The following is a 19,596-nucleotide window of genomic DNA, read 5'->3' as shown; positions in this document are numbered from 1 at the left end:
CCCAAATTGAAACGTAAAGCAACTAAAATTGCTGAATGTTAGAACATTGTGTCAAACTGGTTGTTATTACTGTGACTTATAAAGTGTCAGGTGTAGTTCCATCATAGTGCAAGTGCAAGGCACTGTATCCGTGTCACATTCTCATTAGGGGCTGAGCCCCCCTAAAGGTCTGATCCTAGAATCGCCCCCGTCGGGTATGTCTTAACTTTCACTTTGAAAAAGAGCTAAGGATTCATCATCTCTTTGTTATCTCAGTTTCCACAAAAAGTTCAAATCATAACTTCATCAATCAAATATTAGTTTAAAAAATTCCATTCACAAAGATCTGTCAGGCTACTAATAATATATTGTAACATAAAAAAGAATGCTTCTGTCATCCACAAATAATCCAGTAACCACAATGCTTTGCAAGGCATTCAGGGAACATAGTGAACATGTATCTTCACAGTCCTGCTCATTTCTGGCAGCACATTTGTAGCCTACTTAATATTAGTTCTCTCTCCTCTAGGATTACGTTCTGTCCCCCGCCTGTGCAACACTTGCAAACTTCACTTAATAGCTCAGACACAGCATGCTATATATTTTATAACATAGCCTATAGCCTCATATTCATGTGGGGTTAGGGTTAGTGTGTGGCACTAACAAATGACAACTTTATTTTTATGTAATATCTCTCAATTGCATTCCCTCTGCGTATTAACTTTGTGTTGATGGTACACAGATACTCAGTGCTGAATTTATGGCGTATGGCGTTATCGCACTTAATGGTATTTGTTTTAATCCCCCGAGGCATCGCCATAACATTCTTACAGGCCCTTAGCACTGTGCTGTGTGTGGTGCTCAATAGTGAGTTTTCAGTGACCTTATCGCACTTTATGGCATTTTTATGTCCCGTAACAGTCTCTCACTGATAAAGGGGAGGAGGTGGGGGGCTTTGGACTGGTTTAAGTGGTCTAAAAACAGACAGTCTGATATCTCAACCACAACACCGGGATAGAATGGCCATTACGTAACGCAATTTACGGAATACCCCACGGGCCAATTAAACGGATAACGATATTTTGCAACACTTTCAGTAATCTGCTCGCCTTGCATAACAGCAGGGCCTGGATGCGCTGCGAGGACAGATGCGCAAACTGGCATATTGGTAATGGATTGTAAACACGGGCTGCCTATAGGCCTCGGCTGCTTCAGATATTATTCTGATGGAGAAGAGCCACCTTCTCTCCCCGCCACCTGCAGAATGCGCAAGTCTATAACAGCCCACTGCAGCCCCGTAGCCTCTTGGTTTATTGCACTGCACAAAACAGATAGCAGTGGGCTTTACCAGAAATCTGTGCACATGTATGCAATGACAACACCGACAGCAGAAAACCAGTTTATCGTTGAAAAGGCACCGAAAAATATGCATAGTAGTGGCCTAGAAATATAACAGACGGTGACAGCCCCCCGTAAAGATTTAGATGAATATGCACAGCAGAAATTCAGTCAGTTCGCTCAAATGGTGCTTACCTCCAGCGTTCGTATCTCTTTTTGTGTCAAGTCGTTGGATGTGGCACATTTGGTCCGTAAACCCTCCAAACTAGAAATGCTTATGTCAATCATATTTTGCACCAACTCGCACTGCTGCAAGGCTTTCTGCAAACTAAGATGCTGCTCCTCGCTTTTTGTCATCTCCTCGTTCATAGTTTTGCGAGCAGTGGTCGTTATTTTCCCTTTGCACTTTGAAAAAAATTAAAAACAAAATAAAAATAAAAACAACAACAAATAATTCAGAAAAGAAATGTGGAGAAGCCCACGGAACAGAGCAACCTGCAAAACGCCATGAAACGAGATTTCGTAGGTTTACAGACGTGGTTTGAGCCGGGAGAGAGTCGACTCCATTGCAACAACAGTCCTCGTAGTTCCTGCTGTTTCATCAAGGTGTCTCTGATTGTTGGCTAAATCAAACACAATATGAAGATACCGAGCGGGACGACACGGTTTGCCACAGCATCCATTGGGTGCCCCTTCGTTTGAAATGGATGTTTCAAAAAAAGAGAAGCTGTTTAGAAGAAGACGTATTGAGGGGGAAGCCTGGTGGTTTTAAAGGTGCTGATGTGTGGATTGGACGCAGGTACTCCCTGTCTCTCTTGGCAGCAGCTGCATCCCGGTTCGCTCCCACCACACCGACATGTTTCCTGTCAATCAAACCCACAGCAACAGCATCGCATCGCCCAGGCACCGCCGCGTGAGGGGCTGCTCTCGCGAGATTAGCGTCAAGTGCGGTGGGCTCACTGCTTTAACCAATTTCTCCAGGCCTATGTGAGGAGCAAAACTAACACTTTTTACATGTTTGGAGGAAAGGTGGGGGGCTCTGTACGATTATCATAATGTTTACACACACTTAGCCTATGTGTACACCCCCATACAGGACGCCTACACTCCTACAGCACGTGTTTGTTCAGTAGCCTACTTTTCATCTTTTAAAATGTATTGACAAAATATTTAAAGCTTGAAATTCTCATACAATGTTGATGAATTTTAACCTTTATTTTCTAACCTTTTTTTAGATATGCGTGATTGCTTTCTGATGTGTCTGGCTGTGTTTTATTGTGTGACTTATTATGTTATTTTTTCTTCCCCCGTAGGCTACTCTCGAGTTTCTTTCTGACTTTAATCAAAAGATTTTTTTTTCTGTACTGGATGCTTTCACCACTTCAGGCCTAAAAAAACCTTTAAAGGTCCCATGACATGGTGCTCTTTGGATGCTTTTATATAGGCCTTAGTGGTCCCCTAATACTGTATCTGAAGTCTCTTTCCCGAAATTCAGCCTTGGTGCAGAATTACAGCCACTAGAGCCAGTCCCACAATGAGCTTTACTTAGGACGTGCCATTTCTGTGTCTGTATTGAAGTGGAGAGAGGGGGGTCAAGGTGGAGAGTGGGGGTGTGGCCTTGACCAACTGCCACTTTGCTCGTTTGAAAGCCATGATGTCTCTCTCTTTCTCATGGGCGGGCCAAATTCTCTGGGCGGGCAAAGCAGAGAAAGGGGAGGTAACCTTGCTCCTTATGACCTCATAAAGAGCAAGATTCCAGATCAGCCCATCTGAGCTTTCATTTTCTCAAAGACAGAGCAGGATACCCAGGGCTCGGTTTACATCTATCACCATTTCTAGCCACTGGGGGACCATAGGCAGGCTGGGGGAACTCATATTAATGTTAAAAAACCTCATAAAGTGAAATTGTCATGCCATGGGACCTTTAAATGAAACAATCTGAGGAGAAAACACCCCTCTGTGGTTCCTCCTCACACCTCTGGGCTATCACTAATCTGTATTTAGGTGGATTTCAAGACAGTACTGCTTTATTTTAAGGCGTCACAAGCCAAAAAGGTTAGAGACTACTTCTATAAGGCATACTGAAAAAATATGCAGCTTGTAAATTTTGACACATGTATGTAGCCTATAAAAATAAGAATATTTGATGGCAATCACACTATTGTTGCATTGCAAGCTATTGTCTACATAACTGAAAATACATTTAAAGCAAAATGTAGGCTAGAGAATTGAATACCTAACCTGCTGTAGGGAATCAGACACTAGACAGGTTTTGATGAATTGTATCAGGCCTAAACAAACTCTCAGACTGTGAGGCCCTGCTTTTATATTCTTGTGTCTTGAACTGGCATTTTCACATCATTTTGAATTAAGAATTGAAACGAGAAAAAGTTCATTTAGGACTTAAGTGAAGCAAAGTTAATTTAAGAGGGGTAGTAATGGGCTTTATTTCCTTAAATTGAAGTAAAACCTAGAGGCATGTGTGTATGTTTAGGCCAAGACAAGCCTACAGAATTGTTGCATCATTTGTCAGAACCATAACTGATCATAACAGTGATGGAATTATCTTATAAAATTCTTTATAAAAGGAAATAAATCTCTTATGGGCCTAACTAAATTGTGACTTTGCTCTCTTGGGGGGGACACAACAATGTCATCTCCCATGAGGCAGAGGGGACACTGGTGGGACATTTTTAGGACTTTTTTTATGCATCTCCTGCAAGGACTCCAGACAGCTTGGGCCCACCTGAAAACACGGGCTGGAGCCCATAGAGCGAGAAAGTCTTTAAAGATAGAACAGCATATTAAGCTGACTCTTGATTTAATGATTTTAATTTTAACAGCATTATGTTTTCAATAATACATTTATTCCAGAAATGTATTTACGAAGTGGAACAAGATACTTGCATGCATTGTTTAGGCTACGCGTTTACAAACTAGAAATGTGTGACATTTTATACATTTTCATACCTCACACACTTTTTACAGTGGGCATTCTTGTCCCCGAGGCCCCGCCCATATGAACTGGCTAAGTGATCCGATTTGTTGTACGCCGTGACGTTTCACGCACGTTTTTGTTGTGGAGCGCGCCAAACAGCCACCAGAGCGAAAGTGCTTAAAACTCTAAAAGTAATAATTTAACCCAGCTTGGAGCTAAACGCACAGTTAACGGGAAACATGACTTCTACAAGTAAAGTGCCGTTACAGGCTAGAAACTTACCATGGTGAGTTGAAAGACGTGTATCACACAGATTGAAGTAGTGCTAGCTAGCTTACTAACGTAACGTTACCTAGCTAATGTTACAAACATTATGGATTGAAGATTCAGCTCGCCGCTGTTTGAAACGTTATATGTAGCTACTAACGTTAGCTTTTCTGGTAGTTATAAATGGATTTGGATATTATTCATAATTTTAAAACGAATATTGCATATTGAGCCACGTGAGCTTCTCTTTAATTCGTCTTACATAATAATAACTATTCAATGCATCTAGCATTGCCTTGTTGCTATTTGAACCAACTGGCTCACCGGAAATGTTGCTGCGTCCAGTGTGAAACGGTTATAAAGTTGACATTTTGTTTGATATATTGGTGCATGGTGCAAAATATAGTTGCCGAATTGAAAAGCGGTAGCCCAACAATTTGAAGTCTCTAATAGGTCATAAATAATTGTATATGTACCCAAACCTATGACTAAGATGGTTTAAAATAGACAAACTCTTAATAAAGTTCGTTCTGTAGTTTAACGTCACACCAGTAACGTTTTGCAGAGAATGGTTTCTTTCGGAGTTAAAAAGTTGCTAATGTTATTTTGACTTACTTATGTAAGTTAACGTGTGCTGTATTTACGGTGTTGCAAGCATTAGTAATATAGCAATTAGAAGTATTTATTATTGATGATAACAATATTAATGGACGATGTCTTTCTGCTCCATATTCCAGGGTTGAAAAATACAGACCACAGAAGCTTGATGATCTGATCTCACACAAAGATATTCTAAGCACCAGTAAGTATGTGTACTGGCAGAATAAATATATAATCCTCATTCCTAAAGGTCCCATACAACAGGGTTCATCAGTAACACTTAATAGTACATACATGTGAATTACCCAGTTGTAAGAAAGATAATATTTTTTCTAAATTCATAAACCTTTTGTTGGGATGACTTTCTCTGCTGTCTGTCAGTGTTGCTGACTCTTGTCTTTGTTGTTTACTATAGTCGTACTGTAAGTAACAATAATTAACAGTACGGAAGCAACAATTGTCCTCATGTTTCAAATGAATAATACCATTCAAAAGGACCAGGTCATATTCAGACTGTTCATTTAGTTTCCTTGTTTTTACAACTGGTTTTCATCTCTTCAGTCCAGAAGTTTATTAGTGAGGACAAGCTTCCCCATCTCTTGTTCTATGGCCCCCCTGGAACGGGCAAAACCTCCACCATCCTCGCCTGTGCCAAACAGCTGTACAAGGAAAAAGAGTTCAACTCCATGGTGTTGGAGGTGCACTACAACTCCTCATTACAAACGTTTGGTTTATTGGGCTTCTCTTTTCACTTTACATCTTCTGTAGTATAGCGACAAGACCATGTGGTTCTTTGATTTGATTACTAATTTTGTTTTGCAGCTAAACGCATCAGATGACAGAGGTATTGATGTTGTACGAGGTCCCGTTCTGAGTTTTGCCAGCACCAGGACCATCTTCAAGTAAGACTAAAAATCCATCTACAACACTTCATCACATACGTCACGTACATTCTATTCAGAAATGCATGTTATCTGCAATCTATAACTGCAAGGGGAATTGTTTAAACTGCTGCCGTTTTGTCCATCCATCTTGTCCTCCAGGAAGGGTTTCAAGTTGGTGATACTGGACGAGGCCGATGCCATGACCCAGGATGCCCAGAATGCATTGCGGCGAGGTAAGCCATCTGTTCGGCCGGGCATTGCCCACTGTGAGCCATACGGCTCACTGAGCAGCCAGACAATTTGGCTGCTGGTGAATAACAACATATCTGCTTGTACACCCTGATAATTATTCTAAAAAGCAATACCTATCGGAAGATTTGGTTTTAACTATTGATTTACTGGAACACTTTGTCTTGTAAAATTCATCTAACCATAGATGTTTTTATGGCATAAGCTTGAGTGATCTATCAACATCACCTACAAATGTTGTTTCTTGGTGAAGTAACACAACCGTGACATGCAGGAAGGCGTGGGAAGTGTAGATGTTGTCAGCAAGAATTCAAAAATTCATTTTAAAGACTTGACTGTCCCTAGGTTTTTAAAAATAAGTTGTATAAGAGGACTTTGAGAAGACCCGAGACATGTCAGAGCTGATAGCATTTTAATTTTGGCTTCTTAGATGCGACATTGTATTTTTCACATTTCTTAGTTGCTTTGATTTCTAACTTGTGTTTCTCTTGCTCTCTCTTTCTCTCTCTCTTTCTGTCTCAGTGATTGAGAAGTTTACAGAAAACACTCGATTCTGCCTGATCTGCAACTACCTGTCCAAGATCATCCCAGCTCTGCAGTCGAGATGCACAAGATTTCGCTTTGGTCCGCTTTCCCCGGACCAGATGATCCCTCGTTTGGAGTATGTAGTCCAGCAGGAGAGGTGAGTGTGTTGGGAATGTTTCTTCTCCATCTACTGTTGAAACAATCTGAGGTAGAAGGGATTTCAAGGTGCAGTGCGTTGGTTTTTTATGAAACATGTTGTCATTTTGCAGCATAAAGCGAAATTGCTTCACGGCACAAAACAAAAAGGAGCTGTTACTTTTTGGACAAATCTCACCATGTTTTCCACTAGTTTTCTTTCTGTGACTGACTGTGACTTAAAAAAGTGAGTAGTTGACTAATAAAGAAGGAAAGACAGAAAAATCATATCCTCTTTGTAACAGCAATCAATGTGGTTAATGGGGAAATAAGCCTCTATTTGGGTTAGTTATATACCAGTAGTGTAAAATCCCGTGTGTGGTATTTATACAAAGGCATCGCAGTTTGACAGTAATGCATTTTTGTTTAAATATGATGCATGTCACACACTTTAGCTTCACGTTGATCTGACTTTTGATTGAAAGAGTGAATGTTTTTGTGGCAGTATTGACATAAATCCAGGTGGAATGAAGGCCATTGTGACCTTATCATCAGGTGATATGAGAAGATCGCTCAACATACTGCAGGTACGACCTAAAGCTCCTCTTGATCATTGTGCCTTGTCACTGTTCATATTGTGGTTTTAAAACAGCTGAAAAAGCAATACATTACACTTGTTATTACATTATGATGATGTAGAAGAGTAAAAAGTACTCACTGTAGGGGATGTAACGATGCATCGTGAATGGGTTATAAATCGATATAAATTGTGTAACGATAACAACGGGTTGAGATTAAAAAAAAAAAAAAAATGAACGTCTTAGAGCGTTATCTACTTTTGATTTCACTTGTTTGACTTCAGATGTGACTATAGCTATGTTTCCATCCACACGTTTTTATGCGAATTAAATGATATTGAATAAAAAATGCCTTATGGAAACTCGATTGAAACTCAAAGTTTATACTTCGGTCTCATCGGATTTTCTCTTGATCGATATACGGCTTATGCGATAAACGCTGATGGAAACGTTATTTGCTGAATAAATAATGAATTGCGATCTAAGTTTGAAGTCATTTTATGGTTAAACAGACGCACCTGTACGGGTCAGAAGTGGTGAAGACTGCGCGCCCAATGTGCACTGCCGGCGAGTGCCGACGCAAATGTCCCTTATCATGCAACGATCGTATTACTACAGCCTGTAGTACGATTGATAACCAGCCCTTTCTATTGACAAAACCCCTGCAGCCTTCAGCAGGGGGTCTAATCGGGACGTGAGTCCCGTCTATTGCGCCATACACCTGTGGCACAAGGTGCGCTCTATAGTTACGCAGCGAGATCTCATGCGCATTATCCACTCCAGTTAGGTATATATACCTTTGCATCATCCTCGTTCGTATGGCATTGCACACGGCGTAAACACATGGTGGTCTTGTTGACCCAAACGTTTCGCCTACCACTCTGTACTCTGCCCATGTAGCCAGTTTGTAGAGCGCAATGGCGATACGCTTCTCGGTTGGAACCGGAGGGCGATAGCTTATCTGGGTCAAGGGACGGGCCAATAAAATTACACAACAGGTCAAATCCGAAAATGCTTATACCAAAGGGTCGTACCCACACCACAGGCCGCCTCGGTTGTCGTCGGGCATTAACGAGCATCTGCATCATCGTAACAATTTCTTGATACCTTCGTCGTTTTCTTATTATAGCTTGATATGTCGCTATCAGCTGGCACATAAGCACTATTACAACTTCTGCAATTATTTTTCATATGTAGGTAGACGGCGCAATCTATTTTGTTTACCAAAACTTTGTTCGCAAATGTTTGCTTGAATGTTGCGCGATTAGGTGCGAAAATGAATGGAAACACCATAAAATGTCTCAAATCAATTCAGTATAACAATTTGACCGCAAAACAGCATGGGACGTCATTACGCACAGGTTTTGAATCGCTTTAAAGCCGTAGGATGGAAACACACTTTCACCGGCTTTATTCGCATGAGTTTTTTTTTTTTTTTACCGAACTTCAGATAATTAGATTGACGAAGTGGCTGGAAACTTAGTTTCCCTCTTCAGTATTTATTTGAAGAGATTTTTTTCCCCCCATTCATTTAGTTATTCTGATTTGGGATGATAAAATACAATTTCAGTTTCACTTTTGATAAGTAAAGGAGTAAATAAAGGAATAATTTTCAGTCATTTGTCTGCAGCTCTTTCTGTTCAAAATGTGAAAATCGTGTCGTGGACCTGAAATCATGTGTCGAATCGTGAGTTACATCCCTAACTAACTGTATTCCACCTGTGTGATTTTTAGAGCACCAATATGGCGTACGGGAAGGTCACCGAGGACACAGTGTACACCTGCACAGGGCACCCCCTCCGCTCAGATATAGCCAACATCCTCGACTGGTCCCTCAACAAAGACTTCACCACAGCGTACAAGCGTATCCTTCAGGATTATTCATTTAGGAAGCTTTAATGTTGTATAATCAGTCTACATGTATGTTTCCTATAACCTACAAGCTTCTTTTTTTTCCAGCTTATGAAATGTGAACCAGTGTGTTTAGTATTATTCTGTACAATTCAGAAAAGGCTAAACATTTTGAAGTTGCAACTGATAATGCTTGATAGAAGCTAGCTGTAACTAAATGATCATTCAATCTGCCAGTTAATAACAGGGTTTCTGCTGGGTCTTAAAAAGTCAAAAAAAAATTCAAAATTTAAGAATTGTGTTCTAGGTCTTAAATCATTTTAAACAGGTGTTAATTTTCCTACGTCCATGCAACGCTACCTCTAATGCTCTTTTTATTTATTCCGTGGTGTTGTAGTTCTTTCTTTCGCTAGTCCTAATATAATTTTGCTGTATTACGACTGCAAATGAGACCAACATGCAACTTACATCGCAGCCAATCAGCTTTCATGTTTTTGGCTCAAGTCTCTTTGGGATTGTACCACAGACATAAAACAGATTTTATTCTTTAGCTGTGGGGAAGTGCAAGTTTAGCGATACTGGAAAAAAAAAACTGAATTTAGGGCTCGGTTGATGGTGTGATAAAGGTCTTAAATTTTATCCATAAAGGTCTTAAAAAGTCTTAAATTTGACTTGGTGAAACCTGCAGAAACTCTGAACAACCCAATTCCAAACAGGACACTCAAATAGCTGACTATTGTAGGATCACGTGCTCTACATGTTGTGCATGATTTAATATGAGGTTTCGGGATTTGATTGGCTAAACTTTAGAAAATGTAAAGCAAAGACACCGACTAACACCACTTCAGTTTGCTTTTGCCTCTCCTTAACTCCTGACTCGCAGAAATCCTTGAGTTGAAGACTTTGAAAGGTTTGGCCCTGCATGATATCCTCACTGAGGTTCATCTGCTCATACACAGAGGTAAGGCCACTGCAGACTTCTCCCAGGGAGATATACTGTGTCTATATTTTGTAAAACCAGGTACTATGTTGGTGTGTTTTTAAATAAGAGTTTTCCATATAAAGGCCATTAATGTAGGTTAAATCCCACTGCTCTCTGAGGAGGATTTTGGTGTGTAATATTTCTCCATTAAGATGCCTTTTAGCTCTTTTGGATTTTACTAACCACTGTAAGATGTGTAGGTGGCTTATGTATTGACTCTCACATGACTTGACAATGTCTAACTGTAGAACCACCAGATCTTCATTTTGACTGTTGGATATGATTTATTATATACTGCTCGCACAGCAGTATAGTTGGCTGTTTGTGTTCACTATTAGCAAAGGTTTAAGATAATGAAATGCTTAAACCAAAGGGTCGTACCCACACCACAGGCCGCCTCGGTTGTCGTCGGGCATTAACGTGCATCTGCATCATCGTAACAATTTCTTGATACCTTCGTCGTTTTCTTATTATAGCTTGATATGTCGCTATCAGCTGGCACATAAGCACTATTACAACTTCTGCAATTATTTTTCATATGTAGGTAGACGGCGCGATCTATTTTGTTTACCAAAACTTTGTTCGCAAATGTTTGCTTGAATGTTGCGCAATTAGGTGCGAAAATGAATGGAAACACCATAAAATGTCTCAAATCAATTCAGTATAACAATTTGACCGCAAAACAGCATGTGACGTCATTACGCACAGGTTTTTAATCGCTTTAAAGCCGTAGGATGGAAGGTTTAAGATAATGACATATGTGTTGATGGTCTTTTTTTGCAACTTCAAAATCTGTCTGTAGTGTTGTCTAAGATGAATTATCTGAATTATTTTCCCCCTTTTGCCAGTGGACTTTCCTCCAGCCATTCGGATAGGTCTGCTCATCAAGTTGGCTGACACTGAGTAAGTGAGATCACTCATGCTTTCTCTCCTAAATTAATAATTACATTACATACAAGTAATTAAAACAGAATGAAGGCATTCAGATATTGGGAAATGTTGCTTTTGGACTTATCGTGCGTCATCTCCTCAGACACCGACTCGCCTCAGGAACCGATGAGAAGATCCAGCTCAGCTCCATGGTTGCAGCTTTCCAGGCAGTGAGAGACCTTGTGGTCAGCGAGGCCTCCTAGATACAGTAACCGCTTTACCCCCCTCCCCAATGAAATTCTGTCTCTTGAACGCAAACCACTGGTGGAGAGAAACTTTTTCACCATTTCCTTGGTGACTTCCATCACTGATCAGTACACATCGTTGGAATAACTTAAGTTTGCTTATTTAGAAAAAAAACAAATGCACCACCACTGCTCCACCAAGTTCATGTACAGCGAAGAAACAAATGCTGGCAGCTATCTGAGTCACCTACATTTGCATACAAACAGAGCAAAATGGAAGGCAGTCGTTTGCAACTCTAATAACAAAAAAAAAAAAGCTGTATCCTTTGAGCACTTAAAATATGGACTTGGAAAACTGTTAATCTAGTTACTAGCGTAGGATCAATTATCTGTCACCAATTCATCCATTGAAAATATATTAAAGTGCTCATATTATGCTTTTTCCCTTTCCTTTGTTATATATCTTTTTGTGCACGTTATAGGTTTATAAAGTGAAAAAGCCCAAAGTCCACCCCAAAGGGACTTACCATCTCCAACAGAAAACACTGTTCCAAACAGCTCTATTGTAGTCCAGCCTTTACTTCAGAGACAAACGTGCGTCACTTTGTAACACACGTTATAATGCTCGCCTAGCTGCTAGCATAGTATGCCCTCATACACTGCAACTGACTAGCAGTGCTTACCTAGCTACTGCGCATGTGCAACTCCCAACAAAGATGGAACAGAAGTGAGATGTCTCACTCTGTAGCTAAAAGAGAGCTCAACACACAGGGTGAAAAGAGGAGCTGCAGCAATGTGCAGTACATCAAAAATATGGTGTTTTTCAAAAATTAAACCACAAACCTATTCTGATATAACCTCTAAATACAATTATGAACCTGAAAATGAGCATAATATGAGCACTTTAAAGAAATGTCAAACATTCCATAATGTTACAAATACAACACCATATACAACTGTAAGAATACGTCTTGGACATGTACATGTGTTTGAATCAGTTTAATAAAATGATTTCCTATAGGTCCAGTTCTTATATTAAATGTGCAGGTACAGTACTGTAGTATAAGTGCATGTGCTGTTTTATGATTAGCAGAAATTAGAAATACATATACATTTGATATTTACACAATAAATTAATAGTATAAAATTGTGATATTCAAGTCACATTAGCATGTGAACATTGAGCTTGTGTATCATCATACAGTAATAGTGCAATAAATGAAATCCTAAATGTAGGAATGTTGCATCCAAAAATAGATTACAATAAGATGTTTCCTGTGCTAAATCCAGCTTTCAAAACATCTCTTAAAACAGCACACAAAAGGCAATTATTATTATTATTATTATTATTAATATGAGGCGGTGCGTGACAATCACTAGCCGTAAATGTCAGTTCTTGTGGGTAAGGTTCCTATTTAAGCCACTCCTCTTCATCTGAGGAGCAGCAGGTCTCGAGGCGATCAGGGATGTTTCTGTAAGTGAGGTACTCGAGAATCCTCTTAGGGAGGGGCAGCGGCTCCATCTGGTGTGTGGAGACCGAGTGGCGCAGGATGGATCGACACAGGTGGCACAGGCTGGGCACGGTCCTGGGCGCCTTCCAGAACCTCACGTGGCCGTCTCTGGTTCTGTCACAAGAGGGCAGTGGTGGAATGTAACCAAACATTTACTTATGTAAAAATTTGAGTAACTTGAACTTTACTTCTTTTCTTTTCATGCCACTTTCTACTTCTACTCCGCTACATTTCAGAAGGAAATATTGTATTTTTTACTCCAAATTCATCCGACAGATTAAGTTACTAGCTTCTTTACAAATTAAGATGTTTGCACACAAAACGCATGTAATTCATAAAATACAATGTTTTATTATAAATTAAACTACCCAACAATATAACGGCCTACAAGTCCAGCTGACATGATTATGCAATTAAACACAGAACTGTTTTGATAATTTCCAGTTTCGTTGCATTTTAGTACATTTTTACTTAAGTAACATTTTCTTTTTTTTAAAAAGATGTTTTTGGGCTTTTCCACCTTTTAATTGACAGGACAGCTAGGTGAGAAAGGGGAAACGGAGGGGGACGACATGCAGGAAATCGTCACAGGTCTGATTCGAACCCTGGACCTCTGCGTCGAGGCATAAACCTCTCAGTATGTGCGTCTGCTCTACCCACTGACCCAACCCGGCCACCTTTAAGTAACATTTTCAATGCAGGACTTCCTTGTAAACAGAGTATTTTTACAGTGGTATTATTATGTAGTACTTTTGCTCAAGTAAAGGATCTGAATACTTCTACCAGTGCAAGAGGGGATGGTTATACATCGGCCAAGAGGGCTTAATGCACTGCAAGGTAAGAAAACACACCAACTAGGAAGGGATATATCTTGCTTACGCTGAAAATCACAAGTGTAAGTGGGTTAAAATGATGTCGGAATTGTTTGGTGATGTGAGATGTTGGTTATTTCTAAATCCATCTTTAAAGTCTATATTAATATTAAATAAATAAAATGTAAATATTAAAAAATTGTGAGGGATGTTTCAAAGGGGTTTTATTTACCCTGTGGCGACCACTCCCCCTCGTGGATGGTAGTTGCAGCAGAGTCCATTAGAGTCTCTGTCCACTTTCGTCTGCATCACCATGCCTTTCTGTCCCGGCTCCCAGATCCGGAGAGCCCTGTGAACACAACACATCAGTCTTAAAAAAAAAAAAAAAAAAATTCTGTCCAGTGTAAGAAACATTTACATGATGACATCATATAAAAGATGTATGAGCTGGCGCTGATAAACTACTCACCTGTCGTCAGTCACCATCGCCAAGTACAAACCGTTGGGAGAGAACTGTATTGCTGTGATTTGTTTTTGCCTGTAGTCTTCAGCATAATCACTGTGAATAAAAGATACAGGAGTTTCTAAGAATGATATTGCCCTGTACTAGGTAACCACAGTCTGGAATCCTTAATGCTTAAGACTTGGATGTTAAGTTTCATATTATATACAAACAAACAAGAAAACAGGTTGCACAAGACATAGGACACCATGGACACATGCATTTCAGTGCATCAGATGTAAACAGTGATAGTGAAGTGTAGGATGCATTTGGTTCCCAGTTTCAAACTTTGGAAACTAATTTGCACAGTCCTGGTGAAAACTATCAAAAATGAAACTCCAGATCCCATTTCTTTGAGCAAAATCAAGTTTTGTATTTAAAACTTTTTACCGAAAGTACTAGAGATGCTATTTATTGTTGGCATGGGTGTCAAAAAAAGTGCAGGCCAAGATGCATTTGCCACCCATGTGAAGGTCCGGGATATGAGTTTTAGGAATACACATGCATTTTGAGACTGAAAGCTGGGTGTAAACTTACAGCAGAGTGGCCAGTTTCTCTGCAGTGTACGGGTCCCACAGGTCGATCCACCAGCTGGAGCCACTGAAGGCTGCGGTGGCAAGCACCGCCCCGTCAGGAGAAAAGTCACAGGAAGACAGGAGGTACAAGGTCTTGTGGGTCCCTCCTGACAGGTTCCTGATGAACGTATATGACCGCAGACTCCACAGACACACCATCTGATGAAAGTAAAATCACAACGGGTTAACGAGTCTTCATACACTGCTGTAAGAATTGCCGTTTTTAATTTGGAATAATTAGTGTACGTTCAGTGAAGGGCCAGGCACAAAGTCATTCTGCCCTGGGGTATTTACTGCAGACTTTGCAATGCCAGAGAATCTAGTGATTCAGGACAGGCTGGAGCACGCAGCAAAACAGTTTAAAGTGCGATTGTGATCTTAAAGTCTGGTATTACAGTTTTTGCTGAAATTGGCACCACTAGACAGTAATTGAACACCAATCAGTCTGAGCCTCAGCACTGCAAATATACCTTAGTGAGCTCACCTCTTTTGTGAGAACTTTGCAAACATGGAGGCAGTGAGAGCGAGAGGAAGACAAAGAGGTAGAGGAGTAGGAGGCCACACCCTAGCAGAAGGCGGGATCCATAAACTATCCACCCCATCCTTGGCAAAACTGTTCTTTGTTTACCATTGCATTGTATAATTGTACTGCAATTATTTGTATTGTTTGTTTACAGTAACATATTGTATTTATTGCTGTTCTGTAATTCTTTTGTTTTTTTGTTTAGAAACCTGCAATGGGAAAAAAAATAAACCATATATTTTTTTTTCTGAAGCCTATTTTTGCGCTCATTGAAATCTAAGTAGATGTTCTGTCCTGAAACAATTTTTCACAGAAGCCTGTATGACAAAATAGGTATACAGCGTAGTAAAGAGAGCAGTGTTTTGTATAAAGTACATCAGTGTGTTGTTGCTGCTTTGCATTTTGAAAAAGGATTGTTACCTTTTGATTGCAGAGTTTTATCTTGACATAGTAGTGAGATATTCATCTCCAAGTGTTGTGCAAGTCTTATTTGGCTTGTGTGAAGAGTTTTGACACTATGAGCCACATTCCGTAACACTTTTTTTTGCAAATGAGAAGGTGTGAAACTAGCAGTTTTGCACGAGTGGGAAGAGCTTCCCAGTGCCCCAAATGCCTCGGAACGAAAAGAACAAAGAATCCAACTTCTAAACTGTGTGTCAGTCTTACAACAACTAAACACAAGAGCAGATGAAGAGAACCAGATCACTGCATGCTCTGGAGCGACAGACTTAGCCAAACGCACTTACAAGCAAACTGCACTGGAAAGTAATGTCTTAAAGCTAAATGTAACTTCCCATCTGGACCTTCAGTTTCAGGAAATGCTGCTCTGATGATAGAAAGACTTGTGACGAAAAGCTTGTAAAAGCTCAAATTCTTTATAATTTATAATTATTTGCATAGGTTAAAAAAAAAAAAAAAAATCAGCATGGAAAACCTTTAGGAGGAAGAGGAAAAAATGACTCATTCCAGTGTCCTTTACAAATTAACTTGATCCAGGATTATGTCAAAGGAATGTCACTTCTTGTCATCCTGAATCAGAAAAGAGTGTCCCATATTACAGAACTGTAATGCTAAATATTTGCCCCTTTTGCACAATTATGGTTAGTGGTGGAAAACAGAGGAGGACAAAGATGGATAAAAGAGAGCTTTGTTCTGTCAGAAAGATTTCGGACAGCTTAGACATTTAGAAGTATTGTAGTTTTGTCTACACATAGATTATAAAAAAAAATAAAAAAAATAGCTATAATAATACATAAAAACACATGCACAAAAATATATATTTATATATGAAGAATAAAGTTATTCAGTCATTCAGTCACGCAAATGTTTATGTTTCTGTGTTGCAATGTCTGGCTTTGCGTTGAATGTGAAACAGCAGACTTTAAAATGATATTACTCACTCTGTCAAATCTACCGACGGACGCAATCATGCTGCAGTCTGATGATACACAGCAGCAGCTGATCCAGTCTTTATGGCCAGAGAGCACCTGCACCTTTTTACCTTCAGCAGACAAAATACAAAGTCTAACTAAACTGAATGAGGCCCACAACAAAATCATCACTGGATACAAAACAACATTCACACAATCAGCTTCTGAAGTGGTGGAGAACGTGACTCGATGCGTAAACATGAACATTTGTTTGCTTTAACCTTTTCCATTCAAACAGGAGGTTTAGTTCAGTTGGACTGCACGGTGACAAAACACAGAGGTGAAGTGATGAACACACAGTCTGTGTAACTGATGATTTAAAAACTGAAATTCCACACTCTGAATGCGTTTTTCCCACGGTTTATGAATGCATACCAGACTGATAGCCAACATTCCAGGCAGCCACTGGTTTCAGTCAATATCAAGTACAGTATGATTCATATGCAGTATGAAATTCAGTTTGCAGAAGCTTGAAACCTGTTTGGTAACACCTCCCAGAGAGCAATGAATGGCTTTAATGTTTGACAAGGGACAGTTCTATGTAGATGCGTTAAAGCATGCTCCGACATTGTACAATTCAGTCAGCTGCCAAAAATTCATGTGTTCATGAGCAATGTAGTCTGCGAACCAAAAACTGAGCACAAGTATTATGGAAACATGTACACCATAAATGTGACATTGGTAGCTTCATGCATACTAAAGATTTGAGCTGGAAATATCATTTGTGTTAGATTCAGTTGACAGCTTCGAAAAAGGCAAGGTGGACCTTATCCTAATTTGTCAAATTATAAGAATGGTTGAATGTCAGATTTTTTCCCTCGGCGTTTGAACACACCAAGAAGAACACGTTTTTTTCCATAACATTTGACAAGACAAAAAACTGTAAAAAATGTGTTCTGGAATGGATTACCAATTAAATGAATTACCAATTCTCATTCCTATTTGGCATTTAATAAAACCACTGGCGGCCTGAAAGGTTGCAAATCAATATAAAAACATATGGTATGCTTTGGGTAAAGGTTTACAGTAATGTAATGTACACAATTGGTAGTTAATGGGCTAAACATGCAAATGTACAGATGATATCTCATAATGTAATGGTTCTTTAGATATATCCACCCTGAATGTAAACAACTATCTACCTACACTATTTAGCCATGAAACAGTATGTTTGCATTGCATTTTGATAAGTAAACACTAAGAGTCATATCAGCAAGGATTGTTTGTGAACACCACTCAACAGTATGTTAGCACAAGGCGGGGGTGACTCTTCTAAAAACTTGAAAAATTATTTATTAATTGCCGTAAGGATTTAGTTGTTGAAGAAGTGGCGAGTCTGGACTTTACATCCTCAAAAATAAAATACACAACAAAACTACACAAACCTTTCTGAGCCAGGTCCCAAATTCTCAACGTCTTGTCCCGAGAAGATGATACGAGTGTGAGCGTCCCGTTCTGAGGGAAGACCAGGTCCCTAACAACACCTTCGTGTCCATGGAGATCAAATACAGCATCACCTGAAAATACAGAAAAAGCATGTCAAAATCAGCCTCAAGAGACTCGTCACATCTAAAAACAGCTCAGGTAACATCCTCAGCAGCAGAAATAAAGATCTCACCTGTTAACACATTCCAGATTTTGATCACCCCGTTCTCCAAACCTGTGGCCAGAAGCAGGCTTTTGTTCCACTTTGATGATGTTTTAGCTGGACGTGGCGTTGCAGCTGATTTTGGAGGTCTGGGTCCGAAGGCGAGGCCCCACACTGGATGACCACAGCTGAAGCTCTTGTCTCCTCGGTCAGTCTCTCCATTCTGACTGTCTCTGTGGGTGAGAAGAGCATCAAGTATGCAGACACCATAAAAAAACTCAAATGCACACAGGTGTGAAGCTGGAGCAGGTGATTAAATTATGCTGCATCTAAGTGCTGTTGGAAATGTCATAATCTGAATTACAATGATTACAATATGTGATACAGCCATGGAACTGTGAAATAATCCCAAAAAATATTTTAATCTGCTCATTGTAATGAAATGTTATTTCCAACCTGCTTGTTTTCACAATAGCAGAGTTTATAACCGCACATTTTTTTTCAATTCCAGCAGTTTTTATTTCAAAATGTCTTTCTATTGCACAATGGCATTTCCCCCCACTGACCATTTCATTTCATAATGCGAGTTCTTGATCTTTGCTTCGGTCTAAATGAGCAGAAAACTTTATTTACTCATTTGACAATTTATTGCAAACAGCTTTGTTTATCTGTAACACTTTAGGTCTCTGTGATATAAAAACCAGCCCAGAAAGTGATGGTGACAGTCATTTTAGCATATTATATTTTTGACAAATTCTGCAAATCAAAAAGGTATTATTCTACGGTCATATTTAGGGTATATCATTCTTTACTTTTAGTCATAATAGGTCTTTGAATAATTAAGTCAAGCATAAATTAATGTTTGTTCCATGTCTATGTGGCTTGATTTGTTCCACGGATAAACAGCCACCATGTTACTCCTACTCTTTTCACTCAAGCCCGAACGTACGAGGGACACCTGAATGCATCGCGTGTGGATTGTACAGGTCAACCTACTCGGAGTCAAGAGGCCAGGCGACCACCCAGACGATCCCGTGTCCCATCGACCAGGCGAACCAGGCTCCGTCCGGGGAGAAGTCCACGCTCCAGGTCTCACATCCCGCCCGGCCCTCCAAGGATGGAGGACGCCTGGTCTTCAGCTCCAATACAAGATCTGGCTCGGACACTGGAAGAGGACGGAATAAAGGCAACCTAAAGTAACAATATTCTTCCCC

General features: G+C 39.9%; 3 protein-coding genes across 8 annotated transcripts in view; 1 reads left to right on the top strand and 2 right to left on the bottom strand.

Annotated features, from left to right (window-relative positions):
• LOC118493696 (kinase suppressor of Ras 2-like) overlaps window positions 1–2,243 on the bottom strand; it is a 47,867-nt gene extending 45,624 nt beyond the window's left edge. The window contains exon 1 of one of the 3 annotated variants that reach the window (XM_035994392.1): window positions 1,513–2,243. In XM_035994392.1, the coding sequence (XP_035850285.1) occupies window positions 1,513–1,686 (174 nt within the window). In that variant the 5' untranslated portion in view covers window positions 1,687–2,243. The remainder of the gene's footprint in view (window positions 1–1,512) is intronic. The other 2 variants (XM_035994387.1, XM_035994388.1) reach the window with 2 other exon arrangements.
• Window positions 2,244–4,350: 2,107 nt separating this feature from the next.
• On the top strand, window positions 4,351–11,883 carry rfc5 (replication factor C (activator 1) 5). Of its 2 annotated transcripts, XM_035994376.1 has the most exons (12): window positions 4,351–4,541; window positions 5,260–5,324; window positions 5,684–5,820; window positions 5,945–6,024; window positions 6,166–6,239; window positions 6,778–6,937; window positions 7,421–7,502; window positions 9,228–9,357; window positions 10,228–10,305; window positions 11,175–11,229; window positions 11,360–11,484; window positions 11,527–11,883. In XM_035994376.1, exons 1-11 carry the CDS (start codon window positions 4,495–4,497, stop codon window positions 11,457–11,459), a joined length of 1,008 nt encoding a protein of 335 aa, XP_035850269.1. In that variant the 5' UTR covers window positions 4,351–4,494; the 3' UTR covers window positions 11,460–11,484; window positions 11,527–11,883. The 2 variants fall into 2 exon arrangements, with proteins under 2 accessions (XP_035850269.1, XP_031161779.1); XM_031305919.2 differs by having other exon boundaries at window positions 11,360–11,883.
• A 543-nt stretch (window positions 11,884–12,426) lies between these two features.
• The window catches only part of wsb2 (WD repeat and SOCS box containing 2), a 29,086-nt gene continuing 21,916 nt past the window's right edge, over window positions 12,427–19,596 (bottom strand). For all 3 annotated transcript variants that reach the window (XM_035994369.1, XM_035994367.1, XM_031305409.2), the window contains 8 exons: window positions 19,379–19,547; window positions 18,413–18,615; window positions 18,180–18,311; window positions 16,765–16,865; window positions 14,804–15,000; window positions 14,234–14,323; window positions 13,997–14,113; window positions 12,427–13,066 (listed from right to left, as the gene is read on the bottom strand). In XM_035994369.1, coding sequence (XP_035850262.1) covers window positions 12,853–13,066; window positions 13,997–14,113; window positions 14,234–14,323; window positions 14,804–15,000; window positions 16,765–16,865; window positions 18,180–18,311; window positions 18,413–18,615; window positions 19,379–19,547 — 1,223 coding nt within the window. In that variant the 3' untranslated portion in view covers window positions 12,427–12,852. The remainder of the gene's footprint in view (window positions 13,067–13,996; window positions 14,114–14,233; window positions 14,324–14,803; window positions 15,001–16,764; window positions 16,866–18,179; window positions 18,312–18,412; window positions 18,616–19,378; window positions 19,548–19,596) is intronic.

The sequence above is a fragment of the Sander lucioperca genome, chromosome 2 (genome assembly GCF_008315115.2).
Source record: "Sander lucioperca isolate FBNREF2018 chromosome 2, SLUC_FBN_1.2, whole genome shotgun sequence".
Lineage (NCBI taxonomy): Eukaryota > Metazoa > Chordata > Actinopteri > Perciformes > Percidae > Sander > Sander lucioperca.
This window is presented reverse-complemented; position numbering and strand designations above follow the sequence as displayed.

Bases quoted from the DNA above. Each gene is read 5' to 3' on its own strand.
- rfc5 (XM_035994376.1), top strand. From the start codon at position 4,495: ATGACTTCTACAAGTAAAGTGCCGTTACAGGCTAGAAACTTACCATG. The intron at 6,240-6,777 runs GTAAGCCATCTG...TTTCTGTCTCAG, and splicing joins CCAGAATGCATTGCGGCGAG to TGATTGAGAAGTTTACAGAA. The intron at 11,230-11,359 runs GTAAGTGAGATC...TCATCTCCTCAG, and splicing joins ATCAAGTTGGCTGACACTGA to ACACCGACTCGCCTCAGGAA.